General features: G+C 46.4%; 2 protein-coding genes across 2 annotated transcripts in view; both read left to right on the top strand.

The window, feature by feature from the left end:
• The window catches only part of LOC137544299 (multidrug and toxin extrusion protein 2-like), a 204,465-nt gene that overhangs the window by 151,346 nt on the left and 40,737 nt on the right, over positions 1-12,382 (top strand). The window contains exon 16 of the mRNA XM_068265355.1: positions 10,895-10,940. Within this exon, the coding sequence (XP_068121456.1) occupies positions 10,895-10,940 (46 nt within the window). The remainder of the gene's footprint in view (positions 1-10,894; positions 10,941-12,382) is intronic.
• On the top strand, positions 4,065-7,150 carry LOC137544298 (uncharacterized). Its single transcript, XM_068265354.1, has 2 exons — positions 4,065-4,301; positions 6,209-7,150. Exons 1-2 carry the CDS (start codon positions 4,144-4,146, stop codon positions 7,062-7,064), a joined length of 1,014 nt encoding a protein of 337 aa, XP_068121455.1. The 5' UTR covers positions 4,065-4,143; the 3' UTR covers positions 7,065-7,150.

Here is a 12,382-nt window from a genome sequence, read left to right on the forward strand (position 1 = left end):
CTTCTATGAACTCGTCATACACCTAACATAATACCTTGGGGTGTCTTTTTTTTCTAAAATGGGGTCACTTGTGGGGTTCCTATACCGCCCTGGCATTTTACAGGCCCAAAACCGTGAGTAGTCTGGAAACCAAATGTCTCAAAATGACTGTTCAGGGGTATAAGCATCTGCAAATTTTGATGACAGGTGGTCTATGAGGGGGCGAATTTTGTGGAACCGGTCATAAGCAGGGTGGCCTTTTAGATGACAGGTTGTATTAGGCCTGATCTGATGGATAGGAGTGCTAGGGGGGTGACAGGAGGTGATTGATGGGTGTCTCAGGGGGTGGTTAGAGGGGAAAATAGATGCAATCCATGCACTGGGGAGGTGATCGGAAGGGGGTCTGAGGGTTTGGCCGAGTGATCAGGAGCCCACACGGGGCAAATTGGGGCCTGATCTGATGGGTAGGTGTGCTAGGGGGTGACAGGAGGTGATTGATGGGTGTCTCAAGGTGTGATTAGAGGGGGGAATGGATGCAAGCAATGCACTGGCGAGGTGATCAGGGCTGGGGTCTGAGGGCATTCTGAGGGTGTGGGCGGGTGATTGAGTGCCCTAGGGGCAGATAGGGGTCTAATCTGATAGGTAGCAGTGACAGGGGGTGATTGATGGGTAATTAGTGGGTGTTTAGGGTAGAGAATAGATGGAAACACTGCGCTTGGGTGGTGATCTGATGTCGGATCTGCGGGCGATCTATTGGTGTGGGTGGGTGATCAGTTTGCCCGCAAGGGGCAGGTTAGGGGCTGATTGATGGGTGGCAGTGACAGGGGGTGATTGATGGGTGGCAGTGACAGGGGGTGATTGATGGGTGGCAGTGACAGGGGGTGATTGATGGGTGATTGATAGGTGATTGACAGGTAATCAGTGGGTTATTACAGGGGAGAACAGATGTAAATATTGCACTGGCGAATTGATAAGGGGGGGTCTGAGGGCAATCTGAGCGTGTAGGCGGGCGATTGGGTGCCCGCAAGGGGCAGATTAGGGTCTGATCTGATAGGTAACAGTGACAGGTGGTGATAGGGAGTGATTGATGGGTAATTAGTGGGTGTTTAGAGGAGAGAATAGATGGAAACACTGCGCTTGGGTGGTGATCTGATGTCGGATCTGCGGGCGATCTATTGGTGTGGGTGGGTGATCAGATTGCCCGCAAGGGGCAGGTTAGGGGCTGATTGTTGGGTGGCAGTGACAGGGGGTGATTGATGGGTGATAGGTGATTGGCAGGTGATTGACAGGTGATCAGTGGGTTATTACAGGGAAGGACAGATGTAATTAATGCACTGGCGAATTGATAAGGGGGGGGGGGGGTCTGAGGGCAATCTGAGCGTGTGGGCGGGTGATTGGGTGCCCGCAAGGGGCAGATTAGGGTCTGATCTGATAGGTAACAGTGACAGGTGGTGATAGGGGGTGATTGATGGGTAATTAGTGGGTGTTTAGAGAAGATAACAGATGTAAACGATACATTTGGGAGGTAATCTGACGGCGGGTTTGCGGGCGATCTAATGGTGTGGGTGGGTGATCAGATTGCCCGCAAGGGGCAGGTTAGGGGCTGATTGATGGGTGGCAGTGACAGGGGGTGACAGGGGGTGATTGATGGGTGATAGGTGATTGGCAGGTGATTGACAGGTGATCAGTGGGTTATTACAGGGAAGAACAGATGTAATTAATGCACTGGTGAATTGATAAGGGGGGGTCAGAGGGCAATCTGAGCGTGTGGGCGGGTGATTGGGTGCCCGCAAGGGGCAGATTAGGGTCTGATCTGATAGGTAAAAGTGACAAGTGGTGATAGGGGGTGATTGATGGGTGATTGATGGGTAATTAGTGGGTGTTTAGAGGAGAGAATAGATGTAAACAATGGATTTGGGAGGTGATCTGATGTCGGATCTGTGGGCGATCTATTGGTGTGGGGGGGTGATCAGATTGCCCGCAAGGGGCAGGTTAGGGGCTGATTGATGGGTGGCAGTGACAGGGGGTGATTGACGGGTGATTGATGGGTGATTGACGGGTGATTGACAGGTGATTGACAGGTGATTGACAGGTGATCAGGGGGATAGATGCATACAGTAAACAGGGGGGGGTGGTCTGGGGGGGGGGGGTCTGGGGAGAATCTGAGGGGTGGGGGGTGATCAGGAGGGGGCAGGGAGCAGGGGGGGGGGATAAAAAAAAAATAGCGTTGACAGATAGTGACAGGGAGTGATTGATGGGTGATTAGGGGGGTGATTGGGTGCAAACAGGGGTCTGGGGGGTGGGCAGGGGGGGGGTCTGATGGGTGCTGTGGGCGATCTGGGGCAGGGGGGGGAGAAATCAGTGTGCTTGGGTGCAGACTAGGGTGGCTGCAGCCTGCCCTGGTGGTCCCTCGGACACTGGGACCACCAGGGCAGGAGGCAGCATGTATAATACACTTTGTAAACATTACAAAGTGTATTATACACTTTGTATGCGGCGATCGCGGGGTTAACATCCCGCCGGCGCTTCCGTATAGCCGGCGGGATGTTGCGGCGAGCGAACGGTGACAGGCGCCGGCGGAGGATCGCGTCACGGATGACGCGATCGCTCCGCCCATGCCCTTAAATGGACCGCCGCCTCTGTGGGTGAGGCCGTCCTGCAGGGCTCCACTTCCCCGCCGCCCCTGTGTAGTGGGCGGTCGGGAAGTGGTTAACAACATTGTGGGTTAGTTCAGGAGAGGTGACACTGTGGTTTGGAGAGAAGAGTGACTTGTTTTTTAAAATGTTTCCTGATGTGCTGTTATTGCTCTGTGTAGCAGCATATATGAGACGTAGGCCAAGGACAAGGAGATACTGGGTGCATCCCATGCTACAAGAGCGGCGCCGGAAGGGTCAATTTAGGACCCTATATAGAGATTTGAGGCACCATCCAGAAAAGTTTTTTGGCTACACCCGCATGTCTGTGTCCAGGTAAGAATACTTGTCACTTATTTTTATCATGGGGCTAAGTATTTTGGGGAGGAATGAAATTGGAAGCACTTTTTGGCCCTTAGTTAACTGTGTTTGACTGTAAACAGAAAAACAACACAATAATCAATCCGGTGTATATGTTACGGCCAGAACCCGAAGTTTGGCCAGAACTAGAAGTGGCCGGCCACTTCGGGTTCTGGCCGGCCAATGCGCGAACTGGCCGCTGCGCTGCGGCCAATGTGAGAAATGAAACAATTCCTGTAAGGTTTAATGTGATGTTGTGGCCGCAGCGCAGCAGGGCAAAATGTATCACACATCTTTACTTTATTCAATGGCATTAAGCCGCCCGGCTTTTTCCTCTGCCTCTCTCTCCTCCCCCCCCCGCCTCTCTCTCTCCTTCTCTTTATGGGCACAGCCGGGCGGGGACACGCGTGTCCCTCCGGAGTCGTTCGTCGCGGCAGGGGAATCCTGCCGTTCTTGCAGAGCGGGTGCTGGCAGAAGCAATGTCTGCAGCCTCCCCGCTCTGCTCTCCTGCCGCGAGGAACGACTCTCCTGGACACGCGTGTCCCCGCCCGGCTGTGCCCATAAGAGAAGGGGAGAGAGAGGCGGGGGGGGGGGGGGGGGGGGAGGAGAGAGAGGCAGAGGAAAAAGCCGGGCGGCTTAATGCCATTGAATAAAGTAAAGATGTGATACATTTGCCCTGCTGCGCTGCGGTCACAACATCACATTAAACCTTACAGGAATTGTTTCATTTCTCACATTGGCCGCAGCGCAGCGGCCAGTTCGCGCATTGGCCGGCCAGAACCCGAAGTGGCCGGCCACTTCTAGTTCTGGCCAAACTTCGGGTTCTGGCCGTAACATATACATAAGCTAACCAAATAACTGTGATACTTGATCCTGGTGTGTTATGTATTCAATGCCTAAGGCCTCCATCTAATTTTTCTATAGGAGTAACTACTATATTATATATCCATAGTTTACCCAAAACATTTGTAGTATATTATGACCTTACATACTCCTGGTGCATACTTCATTAAGTATATGGCAACAATCAGCATATGGGATACAGTAATGAAGCAATGTTTGAACAAAATCTTTCGTTTTAATGTTTTGTTCTTCTGTGCAAAGAATATTTTGGACATGTGTTGTCCATACTTTGCTTTCAGCAGCAAAAGTAATATGTCACAAATGAAAAATGTTTCTGCAACAAACAACAGTAGATCTAAAGATAAGCATGCTCTTTTTTCCTAGTTTTGATGGCCTTTTAGCCAAACTGAAGGATGCCCTTCGCCGACAAGACACTAACTTTCGCCTAGCAATCACACCAACTGAGCGACTCCTCATAACATTGAGGTAATGTAAAGTAAGATCCAAATCTGAGCATTGAACAATAAAATAAAATGTAAAACTACAAAAAACTAGTCATGTTGTGATAGCAAATCACACATACTACCAGGGCCCTGATTGTAAGCATGTGTACCTGATTCAGCATTTGTATGAGGCTGGCTGTGCGATGTTAAATCAGTGTACACTGTAGAGTCACTGTGCATAGATGATGTTTGAAATCGCATACCTTGATCAGGGCGCTGAGGTGGAGGCATAGAGTAATGAGGCTGTTGACCATATGGCATGTTATGCATATGCATTGGTGGGTAGTGGGGTGGGTCATAAATGCGTTGCATATGGTAAGAGAGTTGTGGGTGTGCATTATATTGTTGGCTGGAAGCAGGCAGGTGTGGTTGCTGCAAGTAGTTGTGCACATTGTCATCTGCACGGCTCTCAGGTAGTAAGAATCTCCCCAGGGTCTCAGAGATGGCATGTCTGGCTGCCCATTGCTTATCAGGAGGCACTTTTTGTAATAGTGGCACCAAACTTAAAAGATACTGTGTGCATGGCTCTTTAAGTTGTTTCATTTCATCCTCTCGCTTCTCCATATGATCAACAGCCTTTTCTATTGAACTAATCAGCTTCTGGTCGTATTCAGCCCTGCTCATACCTCTTCCTATTCTCCTGCCTTGTGTAGCTACCCTCACACCTCTACTAGACCTGACAGTTGTGCGTGTCCGACTACTCGCTGGGCTGTGTGGTGTGTGATCTGGGGTAGTAGAGTCACTGTCTTCCAGTGTAGCAGTGTCAACATCTTGTGTAGTGTCTTCTTCAACTTCCACATCACTGGTGGTGGTAGGTGGCACCTCTACATCGTCCTCCTCAGGATCTGGTGGTAGGCTATCTTCAGTCCTTTGGAAAGGGGAAAGCACAACTTTAGTTCATGGAATAGTGACCATGGATGTCACAGCAAATATATGGGCACAATGCGATGCATCTTTCATTGCAAAACAATAGCAGTAGCCTGTCTATTTTTCCCATTATTTGTGTACATAGCTTTTAGGCACAGCCCCTGAGCAAGCATAGAGCAAAACTGGCCTGAGTAAACTAGCACTGATTTTGGTAGATGTGTGTTACAGATGTGTGATGCAGACACTACTGCAGCCAAACATATAACCAGCACTGTCAGGCAACTGTTATGTTGGGTAACGAACAGTCCACATTCCTGTCATGTAATAATCATTTTAAACTGGACCTATGCCATCCTTACATTAAGCTACGTCCCCCAATATATTTGGTAGAGTGATGGCAGATTATGCGTTCCACACTACTGAATTGCATTGTGGGCCTACTCCTTCCTTCACTGTTCTATTGGCGAAGTTGACAAACATTGCAATAGGTTAACATTTACGCCATACTAAGGGCCCGTTCAGACTACAAAATGCGGACCGCAACGCATGCGGACCGCAACGCGTACGAACGCACGCATGTCCGCGTTCGTATGCGTTGCGTGGCTGATCCCATCACTGAAAAGTGAATGGGACAGCCGCGCGTTTTTGTAAAATCTGCGTGCAGCATGCGTTCCCGGACCGCATAGGTCCGGAACGCATGCTGTGTGAACATCAGACATTGCACTCTATGCAATGTCTGATGTCGTGCGTTTTGGCCACCTGCACGCGTTTCCAAAACGCGGCTGGAAACGCGTGCAGTGTGAACGGGCCCTTACTCAGCCGGTTCATGATGTTTTCTTAGAAATTCTAATATGCCACAATATTTATATTTTGTTCGCTGCGAACTTCCAGACCCACTTTTGGATTCATGGTATTGCTTTTCAATCTCCTTTTTGTAACTGTCTCTGACCGACTTCCATCTTGTCCGCAGGAGGGTAACTAGGAATAAAAATAAACATACATGTTATTTCTTTTCTTTTGCAGATTTCTGGCAACAGGGCATTCATATGCAGCACTTCACTACCAATTCCTCATGGGAAGAAGTACAATCCGATACTTAGTTTTGGACACCTGCAAATTGATCTGGAAAGTACTTCAACCGGAATTTATGCCAACTCCTGACGTACCTATGTGGGAGGCTAACATGCAGCTTTTTTGGGAGAAACATGATTTCCCTAACTGCCTTGGAGCAGTGGATGGGAAACATGTCAGACTGGTTATGCCTGCATTCACTGGCAGTCTCTATTACAATTATAAAAAATTCTTTTCACTAGTGCTCATGGCTGTTGTGGATCCTAATTTGAAATTTATCTATGTGGATGTTGGGGCTTACGGAAGTTCCCATGATTCCTCAGTCTTCCAGCACAGTCGATTTGGCGTGAAGCTTCGCACAGGCCAGATGACTTTACCACCACCCCGCCCCTGGCCTGACACTGTAGAACCACCTTACCCCTGTGTGTTTGTGGCTGATGAGGCCTTTGCACTGTCTGAGCATGTTATGAGACCGTATGCACAGAGAGATATGACTCATAAGAAAGTAGTCTTTAATAACCGCCTGACCAAAGCCAGACAAGTAGTAGAATGTGCTTTTGGAATTCTGGCAAACAAATGGCGCATTTATCACACTGCTATAAAAATGCAACCAAAGTATGCTATAATAGTGGTGAAGGCAACATGTATTTTGCATAATTATGTGAGAACACTAGATAGCATGACCATAGAGGAGGAAGAGGGGGATCTTTCAAACAGTGCTCTTGTCACTTTACCACCAGCTACTTTATGTGGTCCCATTTCTGCCATTCACAACAGAGACAAATTAGCTGATTATTTTGTGCCATAACTGTAAGAACTAAAAAACCTGCAGGCTGCTATTTACTTACATGACGAGATCAGTATTATTGTGCAAATAAACATTCTTGAAACCGTGTTGTATGTCTATATCATTCATGACACTCTAAAGTGGCAAATAGCGCCCTAATAATACATGTGAGTACATACACACACATGTACCTGCTGTTTATAAGGAGAGATGGCTATAGAGAGAACAGCTTTGCCAGAGACCTGTGATAATGAAATTTCTAATTGTTTAATTACTCATTTAGTGCAGGGGTGATGATATATTGTCTGCAAAGTGCTGCATGAAATCAATAAAATACAACAATTCTGTACACATATACTTACTCTTAGAATCCTTGCCCTTTTGGCTCAAAGTATTCCATTTTTCTCCAAGAAAATCTTTTGCAATGTTGCTCCAGATTTCATGAGCCCTTTGGTGGTCTTTATATCCAGGCAAAGACTTGTCATAAAGTTCTGGGCTGTTTTCAATCTTAATTATCAGGTTTTCTGTGGTAAACCACTTTGCTGCCATCTTCCTCCTGCGCAGTCTAAAATCCCTCATGCAAATCTGCCACACAGGAAGCACGCTTTGACCTGGAAGTGCGCATTCTTGAAAAAAACGCATCCGCATCCGCATCAAAATCCGCTTGATCAAGCGGTTTTACAGGCGTTTTGCGTTTTTCCTATACTTAACATTGGAGGCAGAAACGCATCCGAAATCCAAAAAATGCCTCACCCAGGCATTTTTCGTTTCTGCAAAACGCCTGCCGCTCTGGTGTGCACCACCCCATTGAGATACATTGACCAAGCAGATCCGCAGCCGCAAGCGGATCTGAAAACGCCCAAAAAGCCGCTCGGTGTGCACCAGCCCATAAAGACAACTGAGCATCTGAAACTGAAAATATTTGAATGTACCACCCCATAATTGAGTGTGCCATGGTGTCACAGTGACTTTGTCAAGATTCTAATGCATTGGTATGCAATGCAAGGGAATTGCAAGGAGGATTGTTCTGTCACTATGCAAGAAACACTGAAACTGGAATTAAAGAAATAAATATGAAGATTTATTGTAAACAGTCTCAAGAGAAACAGCATAAATGTTGAACATTAAAGAGACACTGAAGCGAAAAAAAAAATGATATAATGAATTGGTTGTGTACTATTAATAACTACTAGAAGATTAGCAGCAAAGAAAATATTCTCATATTTTTATTTTCAAGTATATAGTGTTTTTTCTAACATTGTATCATTCTCTAATATGTGCAGATTACGCAACACTCAGCATTCAAAATTATTCTTTCAGAGCAGTCTGTGAACTAATGAACTCTCCTCTGCCAGAGGAAAAGTAAATAGTTAACTAACAGTTGAGATAATAAAAGTCAGAAAACAGCCCTCTACGACTTTTGAAAGTCGTAGAGATAATGTTTTTTTGTATAGAGATAACAACTGGAGTTTCTTAACTCTTCCTGTACTGGAAACAATTAGACTGATGTATCTGATCTTAATGTTTTATTTCTTAGCTCTACTACACATATAAATCATAATATCAGTGTTTTTTTTTTCGCTTCAGTGTCTCTTTAAGCTTATGCACAGAGTTATGCAACTAAACTGTTAAACAGCTTACACAAACAATCGGCATTAAGATCATGCATAGTATCAAACAATAAGGACGCATAAACAATTGACATCAAGTTTATGCAGAGAATCTAACCATCAGGATGCATAAACAATTAGCATTAAGTTTATGCAGAGAATCATACAATTAGGACGCATAAACCATTAGCATTAAGTTTATGCAGAGAATCCTACAACCAGGACGCATAAACAATAGCATTAAGTTTATGCAGAGAATCATACAGATGTCAGGCTATTAGTATTAAGGCCCATACACACGTCGGATTTTTCTGAACGACGGGTCATTTGAACGTCCCGTCGTTCCGCCCGGCAGATCGCTCAGAAACAGCCGTATCAGTCTGACGACAGAGCGTACACACGCCGGACTGTCGCTGGCACGCCCACCCAGCGGGAGGCAACGACGGACCCGTCGTTGCCTAAAGTCCGGCGTGTGTACGGACCTTAAGACTGGTTTCCAGCGATCTGCCCGGCGGATCGCTGGAAACCAGTCTTATCACCCGAACGATAGTCTGTACACATGTCGGATTTGACGTGCGAACGACTGAACGACGGAACGTTCAAACGACGGGTCGTTCGCAAAAATCCGACGTGTGTATGGGCCTTAAGCAATGGTGCAACTGGAAACTGACACAGTAGCAGAACCTATCAGGGATTGTATATGCTATGGGCCCCCTGCATATAGGATAATATGCAAAGGTATCTCAAGCATAACAATAGTGTGCACACTGAACCCTGAACCTGACTGATATATACACTTAGGAATTATATACACTATATACATAGGCAAAGTAACAGAATATAATCGGCAGGCAATGGAACGTCATACATGCAGGGTCAAACCAGAGATACAAACAAGATATAATCGCTTAGGCAAAGGGTTAGTCAAATACAGCAAACAGGTCAAACACGATAATTACAGATACAAGGCTGAGCAAGACAAGAAGGCTAGGACTCAGGATCAGGAACAGACATTGATGAGCTAGCACAGGGTGGTCTGTTAAAGCAGCTTATATAGTGTGCAAGAAAGTCAGATGACAAAGTCCAGGTGAACACAGACCTGCCCTCATTAAATCTGCAATAACAGTTCTTGCGAGTGAGACCTCTGCTGGTGGCAGAGAATAGTTCAAGCAGTTTCAAACACTGAGGACACAGAGGACATCTGCTGGCGAAATGAAGGAAGTTCATCAATAGTTCAGGAAATTTGCCAGCAGATGCATTTTGTGACAGACTTGCTCACAGGGATCACAGGGTCAGCCAATGAAATTAGCTCATGACTGGCTCTTGGAGCTCTGCTGTCATAGAGACGGCAGAGCGAGTGGGTTGCCGCAACGGGAGCGTGTGGCACAGTAATTGAAATTTACGCCCTGGCAGAGATAACAGGTCCCAAACAGGGCGTAGATTTCAATTAGCTACGTCTGGAAGCCGTTAAAATGCACCTGAACTCTTGCATAGGACAGAAGGAAAATAGAGAGAAATGAACCCTGTATGTATTTAGAGAGTTTAGCCTGTCTAACTCGCCCTCATCTGTGACTAATCACCACTGTAATTTGATCTCTCAGTTGTGTCAGCTCAAGAATATCCTCTGCCACAGCAGAGCAGCTAATTTGTTAGCACCATATAAACTTACTACTTTTTAATACAAGTTTGTCGCCTACAATGGTTTGCATGCAATACCTTATGTGTCCCTCCACCACCCTTTACACTGTAAGCCTTTGGCAGGGTCTACCCCCCCCCCCCCCTCCCCTTAGTGTGTCCTTCTTGATCTTGCAACCCCAGCTATGTCACTCTTCTCATGGACTAACTCGGACTTGATTTGCTGGGTGTCTATAAAATCGCATAATCGTGCATCTTATACACAGATGGATTAAGATGCAATGGGGCCCTAGGTGTAGATTTGGGGCCCCCTTGTGGTACTTTTGGTAAGTTGAAGTGAAGAAAGGTGAAAGAAGGTGCAGATGGACCCCTTGACACTCATTAGGCCCGAAGCACCTGCCTAGATTGCCTGGTGGATGATCCTGCTCTGATCTTATACCGTTTGCATGTATGACCTTGTGTTATGTTGTATAACTGCTACCTCTCTGTCTGTCACCCCTTGTTTACATTGCATGTATCCCTATTTATCGGCCAGCGCTGCGTAATATGTTGGCGCTATATAAATACAATACATGCTAATGCAATACATGAATTTCATATTTTTAGGCCCAAAAACGAGCAGGAGTGTCATGTAAAGAGACCGTTCCTACAGGTATGTATCCAGATGTTTCACTTCAATATTTTACAATGTTGGTTACTCTAATAACCTATCAAAGATAATACTGATTAGGTCACATAAAAAGAAACATCATACGTTTTTGATAATCAGCCAGAAAAGTGTATAATTATTTGATCTACCCTAAGGGCTCATTCACACTATGTGCTGTGCTGTCAGTTTTGACGCAACGCACATAGTTTACGATCTACATGGCAACATGAAAGTCCATAGACTTTCATGTTACCATTCACATTACAGGTGTGCGTTCCCATGCGTTATGATGTAATACGATGTAACGCTTCTGGGAACATCTAATCGCACAACGCACACATTCTCCTGATTAGTTGGCTGCTACTAGCGCACCACAATGTGTATTCTGTGCGTTGGCCACACTATAGCAACGCATACACGAAATCGCGTTCGTGTATACGCTCTGTAGTGTGAATGACCCCTTAGGAATGACATTTTGGATTTATCATATATGAGAATAATTGAAAAATATTAACTATACATTTTCATGGTAATGTATAATAACAATGGGTGCTATTTTTGTACAGGAACTCAAATTGTTAAAGAGAATCTGAAGTGAAAATAAACGTATGACATAATGTATTGTATGTGTAGGACTTAGTGTTGGGCGAACAGTGTTCGCCACTGTTCGGGCTCTGCAGAACATCACCCTGTTCGGCCAATGGTGTTCGGCCAAACTGTTCGGCCATATGGCCGAACTAAGAGCGCATGGCCGAACGTTCCCCGAACGTTCGGCTAGCGCTGTGATTGGCCGAACGGGTCACGTGGTTCGGACCCGAACGCGCTCTGATTGGCCGAACGGGTCACGCGGTTCGGACCCGAACGCGCTCTGATTGGCCGAACGTGTCACGTGGTTCGGGTAAATAAATACCCGAACCACGTAATTTCTCCGCCATTTGTCTGTGGGTTTAGCTTTGGGTAGGCAGGCAGGGTAGTTCTCTCTCCAGCCGGACTAGCCAGGGTCCCCCCCAGTCATTGTGTCACTGCTGGGAACAGTAGTACACACTATATAGCATTGTGTTTACTGCCACTCTGTGTACACCGCTCAAAACCACTGTATAGCATTGTGCTCTGTGTCGCTGCTGGGAACAGTAGTACACCGCTCGCTCAGCCACACTATATAGCATTGTGTTTACTGCCACTCTGTGTACACCGCTCACCCAGCACTATATATAGCATTGTGTTTACTGCCACTCTGTGTCTGCTGGGAACAGTAGTACACCGCTCGCTCAGCCACACTATATAGCATTGTGTTTACTGCCACTCTGTGTACACCGCTCACCCAGCACTATATATAGCATTGTGTTTACTGCCACTCTGTGTCTGCTTGGAACAGTAGTACACCGCTCGCTCAGCCACACTATATAGCATTGTGTTTACTGCCACTCTGTGTACACCGCTCACCC

The sequence above is a fragment of the Hyperolius riggenbachi genome, chromosome 2 (assembly GCF_040937935.1).
Source record: "Hyperolius riggenbachi isolate aHypRig1 chromosome 2, aHypRig1.pri, whole genome shotgun sequence".
Taxonomy (NCBI): Eukaryota; Metazoa; Chordata; class Amphibia; order Anura; family Hyperoliidae; genus Hyperolius; species Hyperolius riggenbachi.